Here is a 27,424-nt window from a genome sequence, read left to right as displayed (position 1 = left end):
GGCTCTTCCATTGGCCATGTGAGTCACCTTTGGCCATTCAAGTCACTTAACTTTGTGAAAAGTTTCTTCATTTGTAAAATGGAAATAATGATAATAGAACCTCATGGGATTGTTGTAAGTATTAAGAGACAATATATATGTGTTGACACATAGTAAACACTAGGTTTATCATTGCTGTTAGTTTGAAACAAAGCAAATTACTTTGTTTTAGAGAATGAGCAGCAAATTGAAAGTTTTCTTATGCCGATGGTCAAGACAAAAAGGATGCTGTTTGTTCCATGAGCTACGACAATGTTCTTAGAGGGAGGAAGAGACCAAGAGAAAAGAATTGCTTTCTAGAAAAAATTAAGCATCACGTTTATGTCTTTTCAATTGAAGAAATTGATTACAGGCTTCTCTATGCTCCATAATGGCTAATGAATACTTGATTATAACACTATCATGCTACACTCTGTCTTTGTATCTGCGTGTGAGTCTTTTGTTAAACTTGGTACGTCTTGAAAGTAGTAGTTATGTCAAAATATTTGAATCTCATGTCTAATAATGGTTTACATGCAGAGGTACTCAATACATGTTGAATGTTTATGGTTTCCTTTGCTGTGCAAAAGGTTTTAAGTTTAATTAGGTCTCATTTGTTTACTTTTATTTTCATTATTCTAGGAGGTGGGTCAAAAAAGATCTTGCTGGGGTTTATGTCAAAGAGTGTTTTTCCTATGTTCCTCTAAGAGTTTTATAGTGTCTGGTCTTACATTTAGGTCTTTAATCCATTTGGAGGTTATTTTTGTGTATGGTGTTAGGTAGTGCTCTAATTTCATTCTTTTACATGTACCTGTCCAGTTTTCCCAGCACCACTTATTGAAGAGGCTGGGAATAAGTGAAACAACTTATTGTTACAAATGAAACAACGGACAAAGGATTAATCTCCAAAATATACAAACAGCTCATGAAGCTCAATATTAAAAAAACAAACAATTCAATTAAAAAATGGTCAGAAGACCTAAATAGACATTTCACCAAAGAAGACATATACATGGCCAAGAGGCACATGAAAAGATGCTCAACATCACTAGTCATTAGAGAAATGCAAATCAAAACTACAGTGAGGTATCACCTCACACTGGTCAGAATGGCCATTACCAAAAAATCTAGAAACAATAAATGCTGGAAAAGGTGTGGTGAAAAAGGAACCCTCCTGCACTGTTGGTGGGAATGTAAATTGATACAACCACTATGGAGAACAGTATGGAGGTTCCTTAAAAAACTAAAAATAGAACTACCATATGACCCAGCAATCCCACTACTGGGCATATAGCCTGAGAAAACCATAATTCAAAAAGAGACATGCACCCCAATGTTCACTGAAGCACTATTTACATTAGCCAGGACATGGAACCAACCTAAATGTCCATCGACAGATGATGAATGGATAAAGAAGATGTGGCACATATATACAATGGAATATTACTCAGCCATTAAAAAGAAACGAAATTGAGTTATTTGTAGTGAGATGGATGGACCTAGAGTCTGTCATACAGAGTGAAGTAAGTCAGAAAGAGAAAAACAAATACCATATGCTAACACATATACAAAATCTAAAAAATCTAAAAAAATCTAAATCTAAAATCTAAAAAATCTAAAAATCTAAAAAAATCTAAAAAATCTAAAAAAAAAAAAAAAAGTGGTACTGATGAACCTAGTTGCAGGGCAGGAATAAAGACATAGACCTAGAGTGTGGACTTGAGGACGTGGTAGGGGAGGGCAAAGCTAGGGCAAAGTGAGAGTAGTATCAACACATATACACTACCAAATATAAAATAGTTACCTAGTGGGAAGCAGCCCCATAGCACAGGGAGATCAGCTTGGTGCTTTGCGATGACCTAGAGAGGTTTGATAGGGAGGGTGGGAGGGAGGCTCAAGAGGGAGGGGATATGTGGATATATGTATGCATATGGCTGATTCACTTTGCTGTACAACAGATACTAACACGGTATTGTGAAGCAATTATATTCCAATAAGGATCTATTTAAAAAAAAAAGGAAAGGCCTGGCATATGTTAGGCACTTAATAAATGCTGACTCTATCAAAAAGTAAATAAATAAATAAATAAATGTTGAATGAATGATGAATGAATTTTCAAAAATAAACACGTGAATGAATACATGGATTGACAGTTTTCAGAGAAAGAATGGTATTCATATAGAGTGGGCTTAATATTTAAAATGAAATGGAAACTCCTTTCAGAAGCTTCTTTCAAAAGTTAAATCTGCATCTTAGAAATGATTCAGAAGCCCTCCCAATATGATTGATTTAGTCCAAAGGATTGCACACTGTTCTGTTACTACTTCAACTTGACAGAAGATTTTTAATGTCTCCTAAATGAGTAATAAAGAGTTGTACTTGTATTGTCTCTTGACTAATAAGTCATATCATTTTATTGAGAAAAACGTAGAGAGCCTATCTTGGGAAGAATTTTCATTTATATACAAACACATACAGATTTATTAGTTTGAATTGGTTGTAGATTTTCAAAAATTAAGGTTTTTTTTCTTAACTGACTTAAGATGAAGAAAAGTTTCTCCTTTTGAAATCTTGAAGATATTTCAGAGTGCATGTTGTATTGCGCATGCTTACCTTCCAAAATTAACTATATATGGCAAGCTTGGCATATCTTTTGTTGGTATAACTTGCTTTTTAATTTAGGAATCACACTTATTTGAGCTACATAATTTATTTGGTAATTTTAGTACTTACAATGTATTTCCAGGACTTTGTTTCTCAGAAATAATATGAGAGGTAGTATATAATTACTTCTTACCCTATTTGAGTCGATTCTTGCTCTGGAAGTATAGATGGGAGGTGGGATGTTGAAAGCCTGAGGGACCAGATATTCCTCAGCATCCATCATATCTTCTAAATCCTCTTCATCCAAGAGATTCTGAAAGAACTTGCTGTCGTTTGGACTGGGAAGCTTCATACGATCATCACCCTAAAAAATTTTCCATCAGATATACACACAGAAATGATTCTTTCCTTCATTTTAAATATGTGAACTTTGTAGCAAATTTATGTAATATCAAAATGGTTGCAAATTCATGCACTCATTAAACAAAATAATTATTTAGCACAAATACCAGCCATATAGAAGCCTATAACATACTTAGATATGACACGGTAAGATAAAAACATTTAATACAAGAAGAATGTGATAAATGCCATTAGAGATAAATAAAGCAGAATGCTATGGCTATTTTGAGAGAGGCATAAACCATTTCAGATCTGAGAATAATGGTGGGTTTCATTGTCAAGATGGCGTTTGAGCTGTGACTTTAAGAGTATATAATAAAGAGCGAGCAATTGACTTATCAATCTTCATTATACTTGGTTGGTTTGATAGTGTAGAGCTATCATGATACATTGAATCCATGGTTTGCTCTATAGCATAATATTGTTAAAGTGATAACATTCAAAATCACAGCACTGGTGGCAAATAACATAAAGGGGGTGGGAGAAACACCAAAACAATAGTTACACTCCTACCTCATCTATTTCTTAAGTAGAATTTTAAAATTTGTTTTGTGATATTTTTGTAAACTTTTTAAAATTAATTAGGGAAAAAGTTAGCTAGAAATCATTATTTGCTAAAATCTGACTTTTATCTTCATGTCAGACTATTGATATGAAGATAAACACTACCTTGTTTTATTGAGGAATCTTAACTCAGTGTTATCCAAGGTCCACTTGTTTATGGTTTAGGTAGAATAATCATAAAGAAATATATTACAACTTTTAAATTATTAAATCCATTTTTTCTAGTGTTACATATAAAATGTTCTTTTGGTCTATTATTTTATTTTTGTACATTAATTCATCTGAATCTGAGTTATTACTTGAATATTGCATACCTCCCAAAAGAAAAAAAAAACATATTTTAAAATATTTTTCTAGGAAATTAAATGTCAATTTATTGAAACTTTTAGTTCATTGCCTTCAAACATGGACACGATTAAAACAAAAATCCATCTTCCTTTTATTCCAAGAAGAGATGATTATAACAATGAACATGACTAGCAGAGTACTACAAGGCTTGTCTGAGGATAAAGGCCTTTTTATGTACATGAATAATCTTAATTATCTGGCAGTTCAACAGTAGAGGCACTTGAGTACTAAGGGAAGATGCTTAGAAGTGGTTCTGACATCAAGTAAAAGTCATTTCACACGGTATTTTGCTTAGCTAATTAATTAATTTGTGAATGATGACATCCATAGTTCCAAAGTCCAGATATTACTACTGTTTTGTAGTGGGTTTGTCATTGGGATATTCTCAAAAATCTAAGTCAAATGTACAAACCTGAATAACTAGGTATCTTTGAGGGTCTCGAGCCATCCTCGAAAATTCAGCAGCCAGTTCCTTAAATTTAGGTCTACTGTCAGCATCAATCATCCAACCTAGAAATTCACATGCAATAAAAGAGTCACTATATCCATAATTTTATGAAAATAAAGACTAAGTTTGAAACATATCATTTAAATAAAAATGATCTGACAAAGAAAGCTAATGAAAGAAACAATCCAATAGGTGAGATTCTATCGCAATCAGTTTGCTGACATTCATAACTAAATATAACATATTATAGAACAATACAAGCTTTTTATTTTGTTGATATAATTTAAAATTAATTTTTCATCATAGAAAATATAACCTAGGCTAACCATGGGAATTTACAGAATCTCAGATCTTTTTTCCGTAGGTGTGAAGAGAATTTAAAAATAAAAAAAATATTTTTCTTTGATGGGTATAGAAAAGGTGATTGGAATATAATTTATCATTTTATATCAGGAGTGACATGGAATAAAAACTGTGGTTGCAATGCTGTATACTGGCAAAAAGGTGAAAAAGGAATTGAGAGCAACTTTCTTATGCTACTTTTTTCCTGGCGGGAAAAAAATTAATGCAAAGTGATTGGTAATGTTTGTTCAGAAATAGTCATTAGCTTATCTTAGTACTAGCCTTTCCAGCATAAAATACTATCAGCAATTTACCAAGTTATGTATTAAGAGCCTTAACTCCCCAGGCTCTGTTTAACTGATGAAATGACAAGAATAAAGGCACCAAGCTTTCCTTGATTTTATTGCCAAATGACCCTTTTCTTAGATATTAAAACTCCTAAAAGTGAGGTAAAAGTCACTATTAGGCAAGATGTTTTCCTGATTTTTTATTATTCATCAGAGTATCTAAATGAAGTATATAAATCATCTCATGCTAGTTATGGGATCAAATTATGTAATACATGTATGTTTTTAAACTTTCTTCCATAGCTGACTACCGAAAAATGTTTGACCCAATAAAGCTATAAAACTTGTTTCCCCTTTTCTGCAAGTTCACTTTTTATTCTTGTTATGGGAAGTGTTTGGGTGTCATTTTATGTATCATTAAAATTATTTGATTTTTTTCTCTCCTAACAAAGCTCAAATGCTCTATATTTTATATGTAACCACTAAAAAAAAAATGCTGTTGATACCAAGATGTTAATGAGAAAATCAATGTTTCTGGAACTCTATTGGAACCAGAAAAGGTTAAATTCTCAGTGAGGTATCAGTTTCTTTCCAGCTAAATATTGAGTAAACAGAACTACACTTAGAGAAAAGGGCATGCTGACCTGAAGTGAAAAGCACATTTTTTATTTCTTCCCTCACTGTCAGAATGTATCACACATGTCATGAGTATAAATCTGAGTAGACCTGTCCAAAGTCTCTTATTAATAAGATGCTTATTCACCTTCACCAGTTTGTTTCTTTGCTAACCCTGTGTAAATCAAAAGGGGAAAACCTCTCATTACACAAGAAAGATTGCTGAATGCTAATCTCATTTAAATTAAGTCAGAAACTCCAGAGACTTCCCTAATTCTATTTAAATTAAGAGTCTAGGCTTCCAAAATACATTTATAACACATATGTGTCTGGGGCATAGAAGGGAGAAAGAAAAGTAAGATAGTTAGATGTAAACAAATGATCAAATTGAAAGAAAGTAAACATTCATAATCTTAGTAGTTCAATGTAGATTCATGTCTTTCCACTTCCCATTTTGCCTTGCTAATTTTCTGTTGACTGAAACTGGTAAATCTATTTCCATTTAATTCATTTTTTTAAACTATTAGTTTCAAGCTTTTTTCTTTATGTGCAGATCATTTATTTAGTCTGCTTTTTTCCTTTAAAGAGTATTAACATTATTGTGATTAATTACATCTCTTTATGAGAAACAGTTTCATTGTCATGGAAATGATAAGAATCAAAGTGAAATAAATAAGAAGTGTAAGAAACATACAATGTTGACTTCATAGCATGAAAGCATGATATTGCTTCATATTAACAAGAATCACAACAAACACGGGTTTACATGCTCCTTTTCACAATTATCTGTAAACTTTTATATTTTTCAATATACAGAAAAATTGTGCAGGTTGATTAATTACTAAGAATGATGATGAGGATGATAACATAATTTTGCAATCTTACATTTGACCATGACCATATAAACATCAATAGTGCAGATGGGAGGCTGGGGCAAACGTTCTCCTTTCTCTAACAAATCGGGGATTTCTCTGGTTGGAATTCCATCATAGGGTTTTCCTCCAAAGGTCATCAGTTCCCATATAGTGACTCCTAAAAGGGAGATCAAATTCTTACATAAGGATGTTAACAATATACTTTGAAGAAACCAGCAATATGCCTGTGGCAAAAGAATGCTTCTTAGAGGGCAATTAGAAATAGTCTAAAGAAAGGCTCTTCAGATTCCTATGTCCACATGAGAAGCCCAATGACAAAATCTTTGTGGGAAATTTGATTTTCTTATCATTGTCTTGAAATTTTTAATGGGTAGCGCAGACAATTTCAGAGTGGACAGAATCTGTTCCCCATTTCTACTTATAAGTAATGCTAATGATTGTTGACCCAATTTGTTTCACCACATTAGAGCCTATAAAACAATTTATTTACTATACACATGTGTACTCAGTACCAAATAAATATGATTAGGTAAAATCTGATACTGACTAATTTTGAGATCAGCATCTTTACTATTAGAAGCCCAAAAGGCCAAACTGGGGTTCCAGAATGATTACTTATGTTATAGTAAATAATTGTGCTTTTCTTTTTAACTAACACAAGGAGAACAAGTGGAATAAAAGAGATTCATTTCTTTAACACATATGAGAGACTGACTGAAGAATGATCCATATGTAAGATAAAATACATGTAAAGTGAGCTTTCCAAAATTGAAGTGAATCAATAATAGTGTATTCCTTAGACAATAAGAACGGTTTCTTGAATCACTAGAACACTGATTTCCTCAGTAAAAGCAAATACTCTAAATACTAGCATGTAAGTAGCCACCTTTGACAAGAATAATGACTCTGATCTGAGCAATAACATACACAATACAGATCTCTTCTTTATAATCTAATAATTATATAATTTAAAAGTTATAGTTTTCTTAAGGATAAAGGTTGTTAGTTCAGAAATAGCTATGTGGGCACAATAGTATTAGCAAGTGAATTTTGATTGATGCATATACAAGTATCTTTTATATAAAATCTAATTATGGCTATGTTTTCTTTTCCACTGCCATCTGTAATGAATTATTTATTCAAACTGAAGTAATTTTTAGCTCATAAGAGTTATCATTGACATAATAAAAATGCAAAGCTTAAACTATAAAAGTATATGTAAACTTCAAATTATTCTTCATAATAGTATCGTTAATGATTATCTGATTTTTTTAGTTAATATTTACATCTTATGATTCTTAGGTATAATATAAACGTGTAACTAGTGACACAATTTCACTGTTTGATCTTTATAAAACCCTACTTGATGTTGCATACTAAAGAATGATTCATAGAACTGATGATTAAAACTCAGTGTCCATGAGGCAGGCTGGAACAAGTTAAGAAGTAGATTACTGTCTATTTATGTTCAGTCAGTCATATTTATAGAATATATATTTAATGAGAACATTTTATTAACTCATGTTTGCAGTTATAAAAGAATAGATGCTCTCACATCTCTATCAGAACTTCTAATATAAGCAAGATACAAAGCAACTACAAATTAATAGAAAATACAATAAACAGAAATACATATATACAAAAACTGAAGCAGAAAAATCAACCCCCCCACTTCTGCCAATAATATTCCAATTATATCTTGGCAGAGGTGATGATAAGTAGAGTCAAACAGAGATGGCTTCATATAGAAGAACAATCTCAAGAAAGCTAAATTAGAAACATCTTCAAAACTTACAATTCTATCATTTGAAGATATAAACCATATTCAATGCATATTTATTTTTATAAAAATAAAGATGCACCCAGTGGCAATGTTCCATAAAGATTCACTGTAAACAAGATTATATATCTTTCTCTGCCTTTTATGCCTTTGCAACCAACTATGATATATCATAAAAATCTTAAAATGCCTTATGGATATGGGTTGATTAACTGGGCTATGTTTCAAAACAGAGTTCACTCTATCATTCTGTCTATCTATCATCTATTTATCTATCTATCTATCCATCTATCTATCTATTTTTACTGAACTGCTTCTGAGATGTTGCAATTCAACATGAACATTATAGCCTTAAAACAGGATTTTCTCTAAAAGATAAATTTTACTATTAAAAATGTGATTGCCCTGCCAACGTTTACTTTAATGTGTATATATAGTTACTTATTCTAGAGGTCATTTAAAATTTTCAGATTGTCATGTTTAGTTCAGGGAAATATAAGTAGGAAAAAAAAGGGAAAGAAAAGAAAAAGATATATATGATATTATTTAAATCTATCTTATAAAATATGTAAATCTATCTATATCATATAATATATAAGCTAATCTATACCATATAATATATAAATGATTATGTACATGCTAATGTATATCATATTCTATAAACATCTATCTCATATTTATAATGTATATGATATATATAATAAAAAAATAATATATATGATATATTTGTTTTTTATTTAGTCCTGACAGTTGAACTATGCTTTGTCAAGTATTCCTCTATACGTGTCTAAATCTCAAACACACAACACTCTACTGCTAAACTGAGCAGAATACATGAGGCCTTTGTGGAAATTTGAACACCTCCTATGGTTTACATGTGTGGAAGGAAAAACTATCCTATAGAAATGTCTTATTATTTTAAAGATAATTTATACTGTTCTAGATAAGAAGTATAAGTTCTTTAGTGACTTAATGATTTAATTTTCTTTCTAAAAAAAAAGTAAATAAACTAAACTTAAATTTGAGCAAAATAAATCGTATCATGCTTTCAAGTCTCACCACCACCATATTATTTAAAGAAGCATAGTGCTTTTTATTTGTAAGAGTGCTAGTTTTATATGGTATATTTAAACTTAGAAAAGGTGTTGATTTATTCTTACTAATACTTAGATGGACATAAGTTGTAAATAGCCAGACAGAGGCTAAGAAGCTCATCTCAAAAACTGAGTTAAATGCAATTAAATAAATTTTCTAAATTTTCAAATCTCTATTTCCAGTTCATATTATAATTCTCTAATATATCTATTTACTCCAAAAGTAGTTTGTAAATTAAAATTAAAGCTGTAATTAGAAATCATCTCTCTTACCTCTCCCCTCACATTTACTACTCTCATCCTACTGATTTCAATAACTGTTCTTTGTTCTAACAATAATCTCTATTTTTTTTTTTACTATAGAACATAGATTCCCATAAGAAAAAAAATTTTTTAAACATTCAATGCATTTAGAGTTATGTTTTATTGTTTGTTTGTTTGTTTTGCGGTATGTGCGCCTCTCACTGTTGTGGCCTCTCCCGTTGCGGAGCACAGGCTCCAGACGCGCAGGCTCAGTGGCCATGGCTAACGGGCCTAGCAGCTCCGCAGCATGTGGGATCTTCCCGGACCAGGGATTGAACCAGTGTCCCCTGCATCGGCAGGTGGACTCTCAACCACTGCGCCACCCTAGCCCTAGAGTTATGTTTTAAAAGAGTTGTTGAAATGAAGGCCATGAGATTCTATGAAAATGTCCCTAATCTAAAACTGCTGGGGTGTTTTTTGTTTTTTGTCAAAATGATCAGACAAGTTGCTACCAAAATAAAAGGTTATGGTATAAAACTCAACCAAGACGTTAATGTATTACATTTTAGAGACCCAAGAAACATAATATGCTTATTTTTGTTTTAAAAGCCTTATGTCACAAGGAAGAATTATTTACCATAGCTCCAAACGTCACTCTGATGGGTGAATTTTCTATAGTGTATACACTCCAAAGCCATCCATTTAATTGGCATCTATAGAGAAGTAAGAAATGAAAGGTTTATAGTCATATAAAAAGTCATTTCTATATTTCCTCAATATGAGTCTCAATTGTATATTTTGATTGTATGCCTAGAAAATAGAAATTGTTATTTTCAATACAGGGAACAAATGAAATGAAATTTAAGCTTCAAATGAATTAACATGAAGATATATTTATTTTTTAAAGTTTCATAAACAATGAAAAGTAAAATAATAAGTATCACTTTATATAGTGTTTTTTTTTTTTTTTTGCAGTACGCGGGCCTCTCACTGTTGTGGCCTCTCGCATTGTGGAGCACAGGCTCCGGACGCGCAGGCTCAGCGGCCATGGCTCACAGGCCCAGCCACTCCGTGGCAGGTAGGATCTTCCCGGACCGGGGCACGAACCCGTGTCCCCTGCATGGGCAGGCAGACTCTCAACCACTGCGTCACCAGGGAAGCCCCACTTTCTATAGTTTTAATTAACATTCAGTAATTAAGTAACTATTTAATATTATGACTTACAATATCAATTCTAAACATCTAATACATGTACTTCTAAAAATGTGGTCATATTATGTTTTTTCCCCTAAAATGAGATTCTCTACATTTTCAGTAAATGCTTATTCACCCTCAGACAAATTTCCAGCCACTGGTAAAAAGGATTCTTTCTACACTTGGCCCCTCCCTTCTCCTCTCAGATAATTTGGTCACTAAAACACCTAAAATAATGAATTCCAAAGTTAGCCTTGCTTTGTTCCCCAGCCACAGATGATCTTCCTTGTCTTGGTTAGACAGTATTGAAAATATGTACCATTTTCATAATAGGAATTACATAAAAGGATATGAGAAGATCAGTACAAATCCATCATCTCTGCAAGAAAAGCAACTCAACTCACCCTGCTGCTGATGGTTTAGCAGAACGATTTTCAACTAAGAAGGGCAGCATTATATAGCTGGGAATATAATTAGATTCTATGGAATAAAGATAAACATTTCTACTTAGCAGCTGAAACATTAAAACTAAATAGGCCTTTGAAATCATGAGGTTGGCTGCTCACCAAGGTGACACCAAGGTAACTCTGACAGAATCACGGTATTCAGTGAAAGGGAACAGAAGACACATTGAAAGTAATTTCCCTACGGGCAAGGAGTTAGCACACTTTATGGACTACGGACACTGTTAAAGAAGTAAGTTTAAATCACAGGTGGCTCAATAAAGACTTAATTGTTACTAGACATTTAAAGCTCTAATGATTCTTGCTTTAGACAAATCTTACAGCTGTATGTTCTCAAGACAAGTGAAGTCATGTGATTTATAGACTTCTACTTCTGCGCAATCCTGTAGTGAATTTCAAAGCCATGGTCTCAAACTGCTGCAATTTGTAGTAAACAAGCAAAATAGGCTAATAAAATCAAGGAAAAGCCATAGAATACTACAAAACCGAAGTTTTTTAAAAAATAAATTTTGTGTTCTTTTGTTTTGTGATAAGACTTGAATATATATAGTTATATAAGAGTTTAGTATAAAAATCAATGTGAAACATTTGGAACACTATCATTGAAAAATATTCATAATGTGTATTTGGATGGCCCTTGATGAATAAGGCGCATAATAAATATATTGATACGATATATGAATTAATTTTTTTTTGTTAGCATAAGCTTATAGGTCACTAGAGGTTAAGGCTGCATTTGCTTATTTCATTTGGCCTCTCCTGATTGAAATTTCTCCAGACCAGGCTAGAAGGACCTCCACATGAAGAGGAGATATCCTCGACGGTTACCAAAAACAGCAAGTTAACAGCGGGTTAATGAAGAAAGACAAGAGCTGGAACTAAGGCATGGATTGGGACCACATGGTGGGTGAGGGAGGCAGGAACACAGTTGTCAGGCAGGGCCTGAGGACGGAGAGTCAGAAAAGTTAGAAGAGGCAGTGGCACTGCACAGATCCCTGGGATATAGCAGCTTACATTCTAGTGGAGGGAGTCAGATAATAAATAAATTGGTGGGGGACCTTCAAGATGGCAGAGGAGTAAGACATGGAGATCACCTTCCTCCCCACAAATACATCAGAAATACAACTACATATGGAACAACTCCTACAGAACACCTACTGAACGCTGAAAGAAGATCTCAGACTTCCCAAAAGGCAAGAAACTCCTCACGTACCTGGGTAGGGCAAAAGAAAAAAGAAAACACAGAGACAAAAGAATAGGGATGGGACCTGCACCTCGGGGAGGGAGCTGTGAAGGAGGAAAAGTTTCCACACACTAGGCAGCCCCTTGACTGGCAGAGACAGGGGTTGGTGGGGGGAAGCTTCAGAGCCACAGAGGAGAGCACAGCAACAGGAGTGCAGAGGGCAAAGCAGAGAGATTCCTGCACACAGGATCAGTGCTGACCAGCACATGAGTGCTGGTGACAGCCTGAGAGGCTTATCTGCTCACCTGCTGGGGCGGGTGAGGGCTGGGAGCTGAGGCATGGGCTTCGGAGGTCAGATCCCTGGGAGAGGACTGGGGTTGGCTGCATGAACACAGCCTGAAGGGGGCTAGTGCACCACAGCTAGCCAGGAAAAAAGTCTGGAACTGCCTAAGAGGCAAGAGACCATTGTTTCGGGGTGCACGAGGAGAGGGAATTCAGAGCACCGCCTAAACAAGCTCCAGAGAGGGGCATGAACCGCGGTTATCAGTTCAGACACCAGAGACGGGCATGAGATGCTTGGGCTGCTGGTGCAGCCACCAAGGAGCCTGTGTGTGCAAGCACAGGTCACTATCCACACCTCCCCTCCCGGGAGCCTGTGCAGCACGCCACTGCCAGGGTCCCGCGATCCAGAGACAACTTGCCTGGGAGAACAGAGAACACATGGCATACCTCAGGCTGGGGTAACATCATGCAGGCCTCTGCCACCTTAGGCTCACCCCACATTCCATACCCGTCCCGCCCCCCCCAGGCCTGAGTGAGCCAGAGCCCCCTTATCAGCTGCTCCTTTAACCCCCTCCTGCCTGGGTGGGGAACTGATGCCCTCAGGCGACCTACATGCAGAGGCGGAGCCAAATCCAAAGCTGAACCCTGGGAGCTGTGTGAACAAAGAAGAGAAAGGGAAATCTCTCCCAGCAGCCTCAGGAGCAGCAGATTAAATCTCCACAATCACCTTGATGTACCCTGCATCTGTGGAATGCCTGAATAGACAATGGTCACACCAAAATTTAGGCAGTGGATTTTGGGAGCAACTGTAGACTTGGGATTAGCTTTTTGCATATAATTTGTTTCTTGTTTTATGTTTATCTTGGTTTAGTATTTAGAGCTTATTATCACTGGTAGATTTGTTTATTGATTTGGTTGCTCTTTCCCTTTCTTTTTCTATTGTATATATATATATTTTTTCCTATTTCTCTTTTTGTGAGTGTGTATGTGTATGCTTCTATGTGTGATTTTGTCTATACAGCTTTGCTTTTACCATTTATCCAGGATTCTGTCTGATAATTTTTTTTTGCATAGTTTTTAGTGCTTGTTATCATTAATAGATTTGTTTATTGGTTTGGTTGCTCTCTTCTGTCTTTCCTTTTTTTATTACTTTTTAATTTTTATTTTAATAAGTTTATTTCATTTTTTTTTTCTTTTCTTTCTTTTTTGTCTCTCTTTTCTTCTGAGCAGTGTGGCTGACAGGGTCTTGGTGCTCCAGCCAGGTGCAAGACCTGAGCCTCTTAGGTGGGAGAGCCGAGTTCAGGACATTGGTCCACCAGAGATCTCCTGGCCCCACGTAATGTCAAATGGCAAAAGCTCTCCCAGAGATCTCCATCTCAATGCTAACACCCAGCTCAACTCAACAACCAGCAAGCTGCAGTGCTGGACACCCATGCCAAACAACTAGCAAGACAGGAACACAACCCCACCCATTAGCAGAGAGGCTCCCTAAAATCATACTAAGTTCACAGACACCCCAAAACACACAACCAAACACGGTCCTGCCCCACGGAAAGAAAAGATCCAGCCTCATCCACCAGAACATAGGCACCAGTCATCTCCACCAGGAAGCTCACACAACCCACTGAACCAACATTACCAACGTGGGGCAGACAGCAAAAACAATGGGAACTACGAAGATGCAGCCTGTGAAAAGGAGACTCCAAATTCAGTAAGTTAAGCAAAATGAGAAGACAGAGAAATACGCAGCAGATGAAGGAGCAAGGTTAAAACCAGCCAGACCAAACAAATGAAGAGGAAATAGGCAGTCTACCAGAAAAAGAATTCAGAGTAATGATTGTAAAGATGAACAAAAATCTTGGAAATAGAATAGAGAAAATACAAGAAACATTTAACAAGGACCTAGAAGAACTAAAGAGCAAACAAACAATGATGAATAGCACAATAAATGAAATTAAAAATTCTCTAGAAGGAATCAATAGCAGAATAATTGAGGCAGAAGAAGGGATAAGTGACTTGCAAGATAAAATAATGAAAATAACTACCACAGAGCAGAATAAAGAGAAAAGAATGAAAAGAATTGAGGACAGTCTCAGAGACCTCTGGGACAATACTAAATGCACCAACATTTGAATTATAGGGGTCCCAGAAGAAGAAGAGAAAAAAAATATGGAAATGAGAAAATTTTGAAGAGATTACAGTTGAAAACTTCCTTAATGTAGGAAAGGAAATAGTCAGTCAAGTACAGGAAGCACAGACAGTCCCATACAGGATAAATCCAAGGAGAAACAAGCCAAGACACATATTAATCAAACTATCAAAAATTAAATACAAAGAAAAAATATTAAAAGCAGCAAGGGAAAAGCAACAAATAACATACAAGGGAATTCCCCATAAGGTTAACAGCTGATCTTTCAGCAGAAACTCTGCAAGCCAGAAGGGAGTGGCAGGACATATTTAAAGTGATGAAAGGGAAAAAACTACAACAAAGATTACTCTACCCAGCACAAATCTAATTCAGATTCGATGAAGAAATTAAAACCTTAACAGACAAGCAAAAGCTAAGAGAATACAGCACCATCAAACCAGCTTTACAACAAATGCTAAAGGAACTTCTCTAGGCAGGAAACACAAGAGAAGGAAAAGACGTACAATAACAAACCCAAAACAATTAAGAAAATGGTAGTAGGAACATACATATCGATAACTATCTTAAGTGTGAATGGATTAAATGCTCCAACCAAAAGAAATAGACTGGCTGAATGGATACAAAAACAAGACCCATATATATGCTGTCTACAAGAGAACCACTTCAGACCTAGGCATACATACAGTTGAAAGTGAGGGGATAGAAAAAGATATTCCATATAAACAGAAATCATAAGAAAGCTGGAGTAGCAATTCTCATATAAAACAGAATAGACTTTAAAATAAAGACTATTACAAGAGACAAAGAAGGACATTACATAATGATCATGGGACCAAACCAAGAAGAAGATATAACAGTTGTAAATATTTATGCACCCAACATAGGAGCACCTCAATACATAAGGTAAATGCTAACAGCCATAAAAGGGGAAATCAACAGTAACACAGTCATAGAAGGGGAATTTAACACCCCATTTTCACCAATGGACTGATCATCCAAAATGAAAATAAATAAGGAGACACAAGCTTTAAATGATAAATTAAATAAGATGGACTTAATTGATATTTATAGGACATTCCATCCAAACACAACAGAATATACTTTCTTCTCAAGTGCTCATGGAACATTCTTCAGGATAGATCATATCTTGTGTCACAAGTCAAGCCTTGGTAAATTTAAGAAAATTGAAATTTTATCTAGTATCTTTTCTGACCACAATGCTATGAGACCAGATATCAATTACAGGAAAAAATATGTAAAAAATACAAACACATGGAGGCTAACCAATACACTACAAAATAATCAAGAGATCACTGAAGAAATCAAAGAGGAAATCAAAAAATACTTAGAAACAAATGACAATGAAAACATGATGACCCAAAACCTATGGGATGCAGCAAAAGCAGTTCTAAGCGGAAAGTTTATAGCAATACAATCCTACCTTAAGAAACAAGAAACATCTCAAATAAACAACCTAACCTTACACCTAAAGCAATTAGAGAAAGAAGAATAAACAAAATCCAATGTTAGCCGAAGGAAAGAAATCAGAAAGATCAGATCAGAAATAAATGAAAAGGAAATGATAGCAAAGATCAATAAAACTAAAAGCTGATTCTTTGAGAAGATAAATAAAGTTGATAAACCATTAGCCAGACTCATCAAGAAAAAAAGAGAGAAGACACAAATCAACAGAGTTAGAAATGAAAAATAAGAAGTAACAACTGACACTGCAGAAATATAAAGGGTCATGAGAGATTACGACAAGCAACCATATGCCAATAAAATGGAGGACCTGGAAGAAATGGACAAATTCTGAGAAAAGCACAACTTTCTGAGACAGAACCAGGAAGAAATAGAAAATATAAACAGACCATTCAGAAGCACTGAAATTAAAACTGTGATTAAAAATCATTGAACAGGGCTTCCCTGGTGGCGCAGTGGTTGAGAGTCCGCCTGCTGATGCAGGGGACATAGCTTCGTGCCCAGGTCTGGGAAGATCCCACATGCTGCGGAGCAGCTGGGCCCGTGAGCCATGGCCACTGAGCCTGCGCGTCCGGAGCCTGTGCTCTGCAACGAGAGAGGCCACAACAGTGAGAAGCCTGCGTACCGCAAAAAAAAAAAAAAAAAAAATTCATCAAACAAGAAAAGCCCAGGACCAGATGGCTTCACAGGTGAATTCTATGAAACATTTAGAGAAGAGCTAACACCTATCCTTCTCAAACTCTTCCAAAATATAGCAAAGGGAGGAACAATCCAAAACTCATTCTACAAGGTTACTGTCACCCTGCTACCAAATCAGACAAAGTTGTCACAAAAAAAGGAAACTACAGACCAATATCACTAATGAACATAGATGCAAAAATCCTCAACAAAATACAGGCAAACAGAATCCAGCAGCACATTAAAGGATTACACACCATCATCAAGTGGGGTTTATCCCAGGAATGCAAGGATTCTTCAATACAGGCAAATCAATCAATGTGATACACAATATTAACAAATTGAAGGAGAAAAACCATATGATCCTCTGAATAGATGCAGAAAAAGCTTTCAACAAATGCAACACTCATTTATGATAAAAACCCTACAGAAAGCAGGGATAGAGGGAAATTACCTCAACATAATAAAGGCCATATATGACCAACTCACAGCCAACACCATTCTCAATGGTGAAAAACTGAAACCATTTCCACTAAGATCAGGAGCAAGACAAGGTTCCCCACTCTCACCATTATCATTCACATAGCTTTAGAAGTTTTAGGCACAGCAGAGAAGAAAAAGAAATAAGAGGAATCCAAAATGGAAAAGAAGAAGTAAAACTGTCACTGTTTTCAGATGATACTATACATGATACTATACATAGAGAAGCCTAAAGATGCTACCAAAAGACTACTAGAGCTAATCAATGAATTTGGTAAAGTAGCAGGCTACAAAATTAATGCAGAGAAGTCTCTTTCACTCCTCTACACTAATGATGAAAAATCTGGAAGAGAAATTAAGGAAAGACTCTCATTTTCCATTGCAACCAAAAGAATAAAATACCTAGGAATAAACCTACCTAAGGAGACAAAATACCTGTATACAGAAAGCTATAAGACACTGATGAAAGAAATTAAAGATGATACAAACTGATGGAGAGATATACCATGTTCTTGAATTGGAAGAATCAACACTATGAAAATGACTATACTACCTAAAGCAATCTACACATTCAATGTGATCCCTATCAAACTACCAATGGCATTTTTCACAGAACTAGAACAAAAAATTTCACAATTTGTATGGAAACACAAAGATCCCGAATAGCCAAAGCAAACTTGAGAAAGAAAAACGGAACTGGAGGAATCAAGCTCCCTTACTTCAGACTATACTACAAAGCTACATTAATCAAGACAGTATGGTACTTGGGCAAAAACAGAAATAGAGATCAGTGGAACAGGACAGAAAGCCCAGAGATAAACCCACACACATATGGTCATATTATCTTTGATAAAGGACGAAGAAATATACAATGGAGAAAAGATAGCCTCTTCAATAAGTGGTGCTGGGAAAACTGGACAGCTACATGAAAAAGAATGAAATTAGAATACTCCCTACCACCATACACAAAAATAAACTCAAAATGGATTAAAGACCTAAATGTAAGGCCAGACACTATAAAACTCTTAGAGGAAAATATAGACAGAACACTCTATGACAGAAATCACAGCAAGATCCTTTTGACCCACCTCCTAGAGAAGCAGAAATAAAAACAAAAATAAACAAATTGGACCTAATGAAACTTAAAAGCTCTTGCACAGCAAAGGAAACTATAACCAAGATGAAAAGACAACCCTCAGAATGGGAGAAAATATTTGCAAATGAAGCAACTGACAAAGGATTAATCTCCAAAATATACAAGCAGCTTATGCAGCTCAATAACAAAAAAAACAAAAAACCCAATCAAAACATGGGCAGAAGACCTAAATAGACATTTCTCCAAAGAAGATATACAGATTGCCAACAAACACATGAAAGGATGCTCAACATCACTAATCATTAGAGAAATGCCAATCAAAACTACAATAAGATGTCACCTCACGCTGGTCAGAATGGCCATCATCAAAAAGTCTGCAAACAAGAAATGCTGGAGAGGCTGTGGAGTAAAGGGAACCCTCTTCCACTGTTGGTGGCAATATAAATTGATACAGCCACTATAGAGAACACTAGTGAGGTTCCTTAAAAAACTAAAAATAGAACTACCATACAACCCAGGAATCCCAGTACTGGGCATATAGCCTGAGAAAACCATAATTGAAAAAGTCATGTACCCCAATGTTCATTGCAGCTCTATTTACAATAGCCAGGACATGGAAGCACCCTAAGTGTCCATAGACAGATGAATGGATAAAGAAGATGTGGCACATATATACGATGGAATATTACTGAGCCATAAAAAGAAATGAAATTGAGTTATTTGTCATGAGGGGGATGGACCTAGTGACTGTCATACAGAGTGAAGTAAGTCAGAAAAAGAAAAACAAATACCATATGCTGACACATATTTGGAATCTAAAAACAAACAAAAAAAAATTGGTTCTGAAGAACCCAGGGGCATAACAGGAATAAAGATGCAGAAGTAGAGAGTGGATTTGAGGACACGGGGGAGGGGGGGAAGGGCAACCTGGGTTGAAGTGATAGAGTGGCATGGACATATATACAGTACCAAATGTAAAATAGATAGCTAGTGAGAAGCAGCCACATAGCACAGGGAGATCAGCTCAGGGCTCTGTGTCCACCTAGAGGGGTGGGATAGGGAGGGTGGAAAGGAGATGCAAGAGGGAGGCGATATGGGGATATATGTATACGTATAGCTAATTCACTTTGTTATACAGCAGAAATTAACACACCATTGTAAAGCAATTATACTCCAATAAAGATGTTAAAATAAATAAAGAAATTGGTAAGTCATATGCTACAATGAAAACTAAAAAAAAAAAAAGAAAAAATAGAGCCAGATAAGAGGAATCTGTTGCTTCTGGTGTAGGAGGATTGGACGTTGAATAGGATGACCAACTTTCCAATAGTTATGGTTCTTGGTCACATTGAAACTTCTCTCTAGTCTATGAGAAAGAAGTTGTATCTCTCTGATCTCTCTGTAATAGTCTTAAATTATTAGGATTAATGAAACAATTTCTATGGCCCTGGATTAAAGTGCAATCTCTAGAGTTCCTAGGGAGCCATCAACTCTCTAACACTGGAATTGACATAAAGATCACTTGGGTCCAGACACACATTGTCTTATTTTAGCTGCTTTTGAGAAATGGAAGTAGGTAATACATCCTATATATTATATATTGTATATATATGTATGTGTATGTTTCCATATGTATATATATATGTGTATATATATGTATGTATGTATGTGTGTATATATATATATATATATATATATATATATATATATATATATATATAAACCCTGGGTGGGAGAGAAGGCAAATGGTGGAATTGGGATTTTATAATCTCTTAAACCTCAGGTTTATTGATTTCTTCCTATAACATATAAGGAGATAAAAGGGTATTATACTATATTTTCAAGTAATATTGCTCTCAAAAAGACACCCACCTTTCCTCCATCAGCATTATACTCTTTTTCATCACCTTCCAAGAGCCTGGCTAGTCCAAAATCCGTGATTTTTACATGGTTTGGAGATTTCACTAAGACATTACGGGCTGCCAAATCCCGATGAACAAGCCGTCTTTCTTCCAGGTACATCATTCCCTGAAAAACACCAAATTCCCCAGAGAGTCAGTTAATGCCTGTGCTTTTGTATTGTCAAAAAAGGTGTTTCCTAGCGTTCAGTTGCAAGTGCTTGATTTCTCTAAGTAATGGCAGAATCTGAGAATATTTTCAAAATTATGGAAAATGTGGAATTAAAAAAGCAAACCACAAATAGCTTTTGGCCTTCTTCCCACTAAAGCTCTGTAAAGCAGAATGAATTACCTGCATATGAGCTAAATGTTTGATCATTTTTTCCCAGATACCTTATATTCTTTTGCAAACACTTTCATTAGTGAGGTATGCACGTGTCTTAGTAGATAAGCTAACAGGTACCTGGACTGACCCACATATTCTTAATTGTTTTCTCCTCAATAACTTCTGCTTCATGTCATTTTCCCCCATACACCCGCTCCAAACAAATGCAGCTCTCCATACTTTTCAGAAGTATTTCATAAGAAGGTTTAATGGAGGCAAATTCACCTTTATAGGTTCTATCAAGTCTGAAGAATCATATTATTCTTATTAATTATGCAAAAAAATGAAGTTTGCCCTAGGGGCATTAAAAGCCTATAATTTAATAAATAGCTTTGATGACATTAGTAGTCATTATGAAAATCCACAAGTAAAATTACATTATTTATAATGACCCTTAAGTTAGCCTTTAATATGTTTTCTTCATAAAACATATACTGTAATTAAAAATAAAACACTGCTGATCACCAACAAGAGATAAACTGGCTCTTCCCTCAACATACACACACACATCTACATGTATATGTACATATACACATGTATATATATGTGTTATATGTGTACACAACATATATATTAAAATATATATAAAAAATCATCCATAGAAACAATAATTATTAATTGTATTTCATCAATAGAGAAACCAAGAGTCATGAACCACTAGCCGTAACTAAGAGGTTGATGTAAAACCAAGGAAATGAACCCAGAGGCCCAGATTAGAATGAACATCCTTTGTTTGAGTGAACATATGTTTTGTTGAAGAGTTAGGGAAAATTCTATATTTGAGGATTTCAGTGGTAAAAACAAGTCAGAAGTGTTATAAAATGGTTGAAGTATGCTCTCATGCCCATTGCAAATCAGTGATGCTGGCAGTTAACATTACAACTGCAGGACTTTGAAGGATTAACGGTTTCTGATATCAAAACAAAAGCTGTGGTAAACAGAGACATAAATCACAGAGGTCAAAAAATTATGAACTGTCTACCAGGTGTAGTGGAAAGAGAATATTGCTTCAAAGAGCATCATGAGCCAAGCACTATATAAATGCCCATTAAACACAACCAGTGGAGATACTGCCTGATATGGTGCAATCAGTCAGCAGTTGGGTGACATCATATGTATTAGTGTTTTCTGATATCAACCCACAACTGGGATTTATGGGGTTCTTTCCCTCTTTCCTAAACAGTGCTTTGTCTTTGATTACGCCAAATTGGAAGTTTTTAGAATAAAGTGAAAACAAATAGCCCTTGCATGCTTTAAAAGATTAAAAAATAGACTTATTGCCTTGGAGGTAAAGTATGTTCAATAATTTTGTCCCTGTAGGAAGTGTCCACAAGGAACAGTCATCATTCTCTTTCTTACCATCTTCATAACAGAATATGTAAAGAGTATTGGCAACAAATTAATATTCAGATCCACACATACTTACAGAACACATACTGTATGCCAATCACTGTGCTAGACATCAGAAAGACAGAATAGAGTGAGAGAAGGTCTGTGCATTAAAGGAGGACAGAAGCTCATTAGTAAAGTGGGCACATATGGAGTATAAACTTGAATGGATCAGTGATGCATGTAAGGCATTTAAGGAGGACCATCTGTAGTATAGCTTAGCAAGTATGCATGAGAGGGGAGGCTTCAGAGAGGTACTAAGGCCTAAGTATGGTTTGAAGGATGGATGTCCACCAGTTGGACAAGATGAGGGAAAAATTGCAGTTAGACAGGACAAGCACAGGGTCATCAATAGCATAGTGTACTTGGACAAAGGTATATAATTCTGTATTTCTGAAGCATTATGTATATGGTGAGTGGTGAGCCTGAAAAGGTAAGAAGAGGCTAGATCCAAGAGGGGCCCCTTATATGTCATGATAGAGAACTTGAACTTCACATTTTATGCAGCATTCAATGCGGTGATGCGGGAGTTCTTTTTAAAATGGAGAGTGACACAATTATCATTGGAGCCTTGAAAACATCACCAGGTGCCAGTAGAGAGGATGGATTGCACACAAATATAGCTAAAGTCAGGAGTTTGCCACATTACAGAAGAAAAGTGATAAGAGTGAAATAAGGTTGTAAATTGACCATCCATGAGTTGTATCCATTTTTCCCTTTTTTTTTGTTCCCACACTGAGAAAGTTTCAAACATCCTCTTTAGTTGGTTGCTGGCTATTGCATTAAAGGCATCTGGTCCCCAGTTTGCCAGGGTCCTACCACTTACTATCACTTTTCAGGAATTCTGCTTTTATTATTTATGGTAATCATCCAGCTCCTACATGCATGAATGTCTGAATCTTCAACTAAACTAGGCCAGAAGGAACTAGGGAGAGAACAATTTCAAGGTACATTTATAAAATAAAATAACCATCCTTGGTAAATGACTGAACAATGAAGAAGAGAGTAAACTGAGAATAAGTCTATGCTTTTGACTTTTGTAATTTAGATGATGTAATTTAGATAATCATTTGGATAATGATTCCCTTAACTAGATATTATCCTAATGTAAATATATTTAAGAAATATATACTCTACCAGTAGGGAACTAATATTCACCAAGGAACTTAAGACTCTAAAGTCACATTCTACAGTATAAGCAAAGCCTCAAAAACTCCAAAAGATCTTTGATAGTCTATACACAAAGCCTCAGGAGGTGATAGACTATCCTGAACCTCAATACTATTTGTCCGTAAAAAATATTTTCTTCAAAATAATGAGAAATAAATTCAGGAAACCAGATGATCAGCTCTATTGTTTCTCCTAGCCACCAGACCATGATCTAAAGAAATAAAAACAGAAGCATCCACCTCCTTCCCAAACCATCAAAATACATTTGTATGGTTGCCTTGTAACTATGAAACATCATCGTACAAATGCACACTTTCAAATCATTAATTATGACTGTCATCTTAGTCCTACTCTCACACCCTGAATTAGAGTGTTGAATTCTATGTATTGCTCACAATAGGTTTCTCCACATCACAGTCATTGAAATAGGATTTTTTTACCAGAAGATCTCATTAGAATCACATTCTCTGGTAAATTCCTTCAAAATAAAATCACTCCTTAAATCAGAGTGTGATGAGATTAAGGAGGAAGACAGTTATTAGAACAAAAATAAACTGGATGAAGTCCCGTGAAGTTTGAGGATGATAGAGGGATACTGCATTGGTTGAAAAGGATCCTCTTACTCTGCCCTGTAGCAATTCCCATGTCCTTGCCATACCAGCTCAGGTGGAGTACATGATGGAAATACGAACACTGACAACAACCTCAGCTAACATTGACTGATTCTTAGAATGCGGCGGGCACTAACTAAACATGTCTACATTGGTAGGTTAACTTAATCCTATAGACGCATACTACTTTCATCTCATTTTAAATATGAGAAAACCAAGGCTAAGAGAGGTCAAGTTACTTGCTCCAAGTCATCTATTTAATGAGTGATAGAACTGGGATTTGGTCCCTTGGTGTGGGACTTAAAGTCTGCATATTTAAGCCTATCTTACCTCTTGATGTGTCACCGGGTAGCCTGGGTATATAGAAATGAATGTACACAGTGAAGTCATATAGCTTCAAAAGATCCTAGTACTTTTGCAGAAAAAAATTAAATATTATCAAATGTTTCTATGAACTCAGGGCATAATGAAGGTGACTGACATGTTTGTATTTATATTTAAAACTCAGCTAACTTATATAATCTTTTATAATTTAGCAGGAGTTTAAATTGTGTAAATTGGAAACTCAGTTCTTGCTTTGACCACAGGGTATGCAGGATGGTGGAGTGGGTTTGAGAATAGACTCTGGAGTTGATTGCTTGGCTAGAAGCCCAGCTCTGCCATGCTCTTGCTGTGTGACTCTAGCAAGTTAATAAACCTCTCTGTCACTCATCTTCTTCCTCTCTAAAACAGCCATAATAGCACTTATCACAAAGGTTGTTTTGATGATTAAATAGTATGTAAAGCACTTAAGGAGTAAGTGGCATGTAATAAGCACAGAACATGCAATGTTGTTCGATGGATATATATCAACAGTCCTAGTGCTTAAGAATCACTTACCCTCATTAACTTGAATTGCCTGTTTCAGAAAATCTGTGAACCTCAACTAATATATCACAGTGGGTGTTCAATAAATGTTTGCAAATGGTGATACATATACCCATAACCTGCCCATCATTATTAATGTGTGGCTACAAATTTCAGAATAATTACTGTTCGAAATATTATTTTAATAACAAGGCACCTGAGGGTGCTGTCATATAAGGAGAAGGAAAAATTAAAGAATCTAATAAAAGATTTGGTGCTTTCCATAAACATATCACATATTCAGGAATTTAGTGAAGATAAAGGTCATAAACAAGATAGGTCAAAAAATTTTCAATGCTGCAGGATGTTTTCCATGGGTGAATAAAATAGTAGATTTTCTGTACCAAAGAATCTGCCTTTTATCACTCAGCGCTGAGGGGCATTCTGGGTGGAGGTGTTTTCGGGGCATTTTGTCTACTTCTTGATCCAAGTGCGGCAATTCTGATTTTACTCAAACTACTCAGAATTTACTATCACCACACCACTCAGAACTTTACCATTTTCATACTTGCTCTAAATGCCTTAATGAGTTTTCAAGACTGCTTACTTACTGTTTTGCTCATACCTCTTACAATATGCATCAATAAACACAAACTCGCTAGGGAAAGTCAAATTTTACTCTTGACCTTCAGGAATGCACTTTAATACAAAATCCAAGGATAATTTTATTACAACTGAATTTAAAGTTTTAATCTCTGGTTAGAATTGACTCATATAAACTGCTCTATGGAAAAAAAATCAGTGACTGACAATTTTAAAATATTGGTATCGATGAACACCTAGCAATGACCTTCTTTTCAATCTTATGATATTGACTCACAGCTGTCTAGCAAAAATGCTTCATGATTATGCTTTAATCCAACGTTAAAATGCATTCTGCCCAGCTGCAGGAAGCTAACGGAAGTCAAGAGAGACCAGACTATTTCTGACAATAAATATTTGCTTCCCATATATAGGCCAGGCGACATTTTCATCAAACACGTGTGTGGAGCTAAAAATTTCAAGTTGTAGTCAGTTCTCATAGGCATTAATCTCTGGAATTAGCAAGAGTACATTTTTTTTCTGTTTTCATTCTAATAACCTGAAGCTTTCTGAATAACAGGAAGCTTCAGGAAAACTACCTTCAGATGAAAATCGCTCCTCTTTTCTACCTTTCCTTCTGAAAGCAATTGTACCTGTGAGGGGAAAAAAAAAATCTAACTCTAATGCTCTCTACTATTAGGGCTGAAGATATGAGCATGTTCAAGGGAAGAAAAAGACCTTTTTGGATGAAGTGACTGACTTTATCCAAATAGTACATGGAGAGAAACTAAAGGGGCTCTGTAATTGAATCAACTGAGAAGTCTTTTCAACCAGCCAAAGCTGGTTCATGGCACAGTAGAAAGAACACAGAACTTAGTGTTGCAAGAGAGAAGTCGTCCCAGACATGCTGCTCACAAGATTTATGACCACAGGTACTCAATTCGCCTCTTCTATAAAAGTCACAAATTGGCCTAAATGATCTCTGAGGTGTTCTCTAGCTTTAAATCTTTATTCCATGATGGAACTGGAAAATATATCTATCTAAAATATTAAGTGGTGGCCAATAATAAACACAGATAACAGTAAAGAAAGAGGTAGAGTAGATGTCTCCCTTCAAATGTTTAGGGAGAACAGTGAACACGTTTTACTAAAAGTCAGTTTAGTGCATCTGATGTTTAAACCCTGGCTACTTACTATCTGTGTGATCGTGGTCAATTTATTTGTGTTTCCTTTACTTTATTCGTTAAATGGGGATAATAATAGTATCTACCCTGAGGATTGTCTTGAGGATTCAATGCCTTAATGTTTGTAAAACACCTAGAACATTCAATATTCTAAGATACCATGTGTTAAAAAAATGATCTCAAATTCATCCTTCTGATGAAAAATACAATTCAACCACTATAAGAGAAAGAAAAGGCAGCCAACTAAAACACCTACTGATTACTCAGCACTGTTGGGTGTGGTGACTTCTGTTTCTCATTCTATTTGTCCCTGAATGTTCTTCCTCTTATGCTGCTCAGGAAGAAAAGCAGATTCACATGGTTGTCCCAGACTGGCTTGGCATTAATACTACAGTTTAATTCTCACATTTTCCAACTGCACCTATGATCTTCAACAGACTTGGTCAGGTTGCAGTTCTTAAGCAGATTTTGCAATATTGAGGACAACTGAATTTCCATCCAAGTGTTTCTCTTAAAGAAACAACAAAATACTATTTTAATAGTGTGTAGTGAAAACATTATTGGTTGCTATTCAAATTTAGTTCCAATAATATATTTGTGTGTGTGTGTATGCGTGTGTGTGTATCTATACATGCATGTAGTAGATACTATGGTGTGCCACCCAGAAACCTCTTCAGGCCCAAGTCCTCCTAATCTCAGCTTCCGGGAGTGTTGACTGCTGAGGGCTCTCA

General features: G+C 35.4%; 1 protein-coding gene across 1 annotated transcript in view; it reads right to left on the bottom strand.

The window, feature by feature from the left end:
* ERBB4 (erb-b2 receptor tyrosine kinase 4) overlaps nt 1–27,424 on the bottom strand; it is a 675,494-nt gene that overhangs the window by 30,095 nt on the left and 617,975 nt on the right. The window contains exons 20-24 of the mRNA XM_033859813.2: nt 20,501–20,656; nt 10,258–10,333; nt 6,514–6,660; nt 4,349–4,446; nt 2,816–2,986 (exon numbers count right to left, since the gene is read on the bottom strand). Coding sequence (XP_033715704.2) covers nt 2,816–2,986; nt 4,349–4,446; nt 6,514–6,660; nt 10,258–10,333; nt 20,501–20,656 — 648 coding nt within the window. The remainder of the gene's footprint in view (nt 1–2,815; nt 2,987–4,348; nt 4,447–6,513; nt 6,661–10,257; nt 10,334–20,500; nt 20,657–27,424) is intronic.

This window comes from Tursiops truncatus, chromosome 7 (genome assembly GCF_011762595.2).
Source record: "Tursiops truncatus isolate mTurTru1 chromosome 7, mTurTru1.mat.Y, whole genome shotgun sequence".
Taxonomy (NCBI): Eukaryota; Metazoa; Chordata; class Mammalia; order Artiodactyla; family Delphinidae; genus Tursiops; species Tursiops truncatus.
This window is presented reverse-complemented; position numbering and strand designations above follow the sequence as displayed.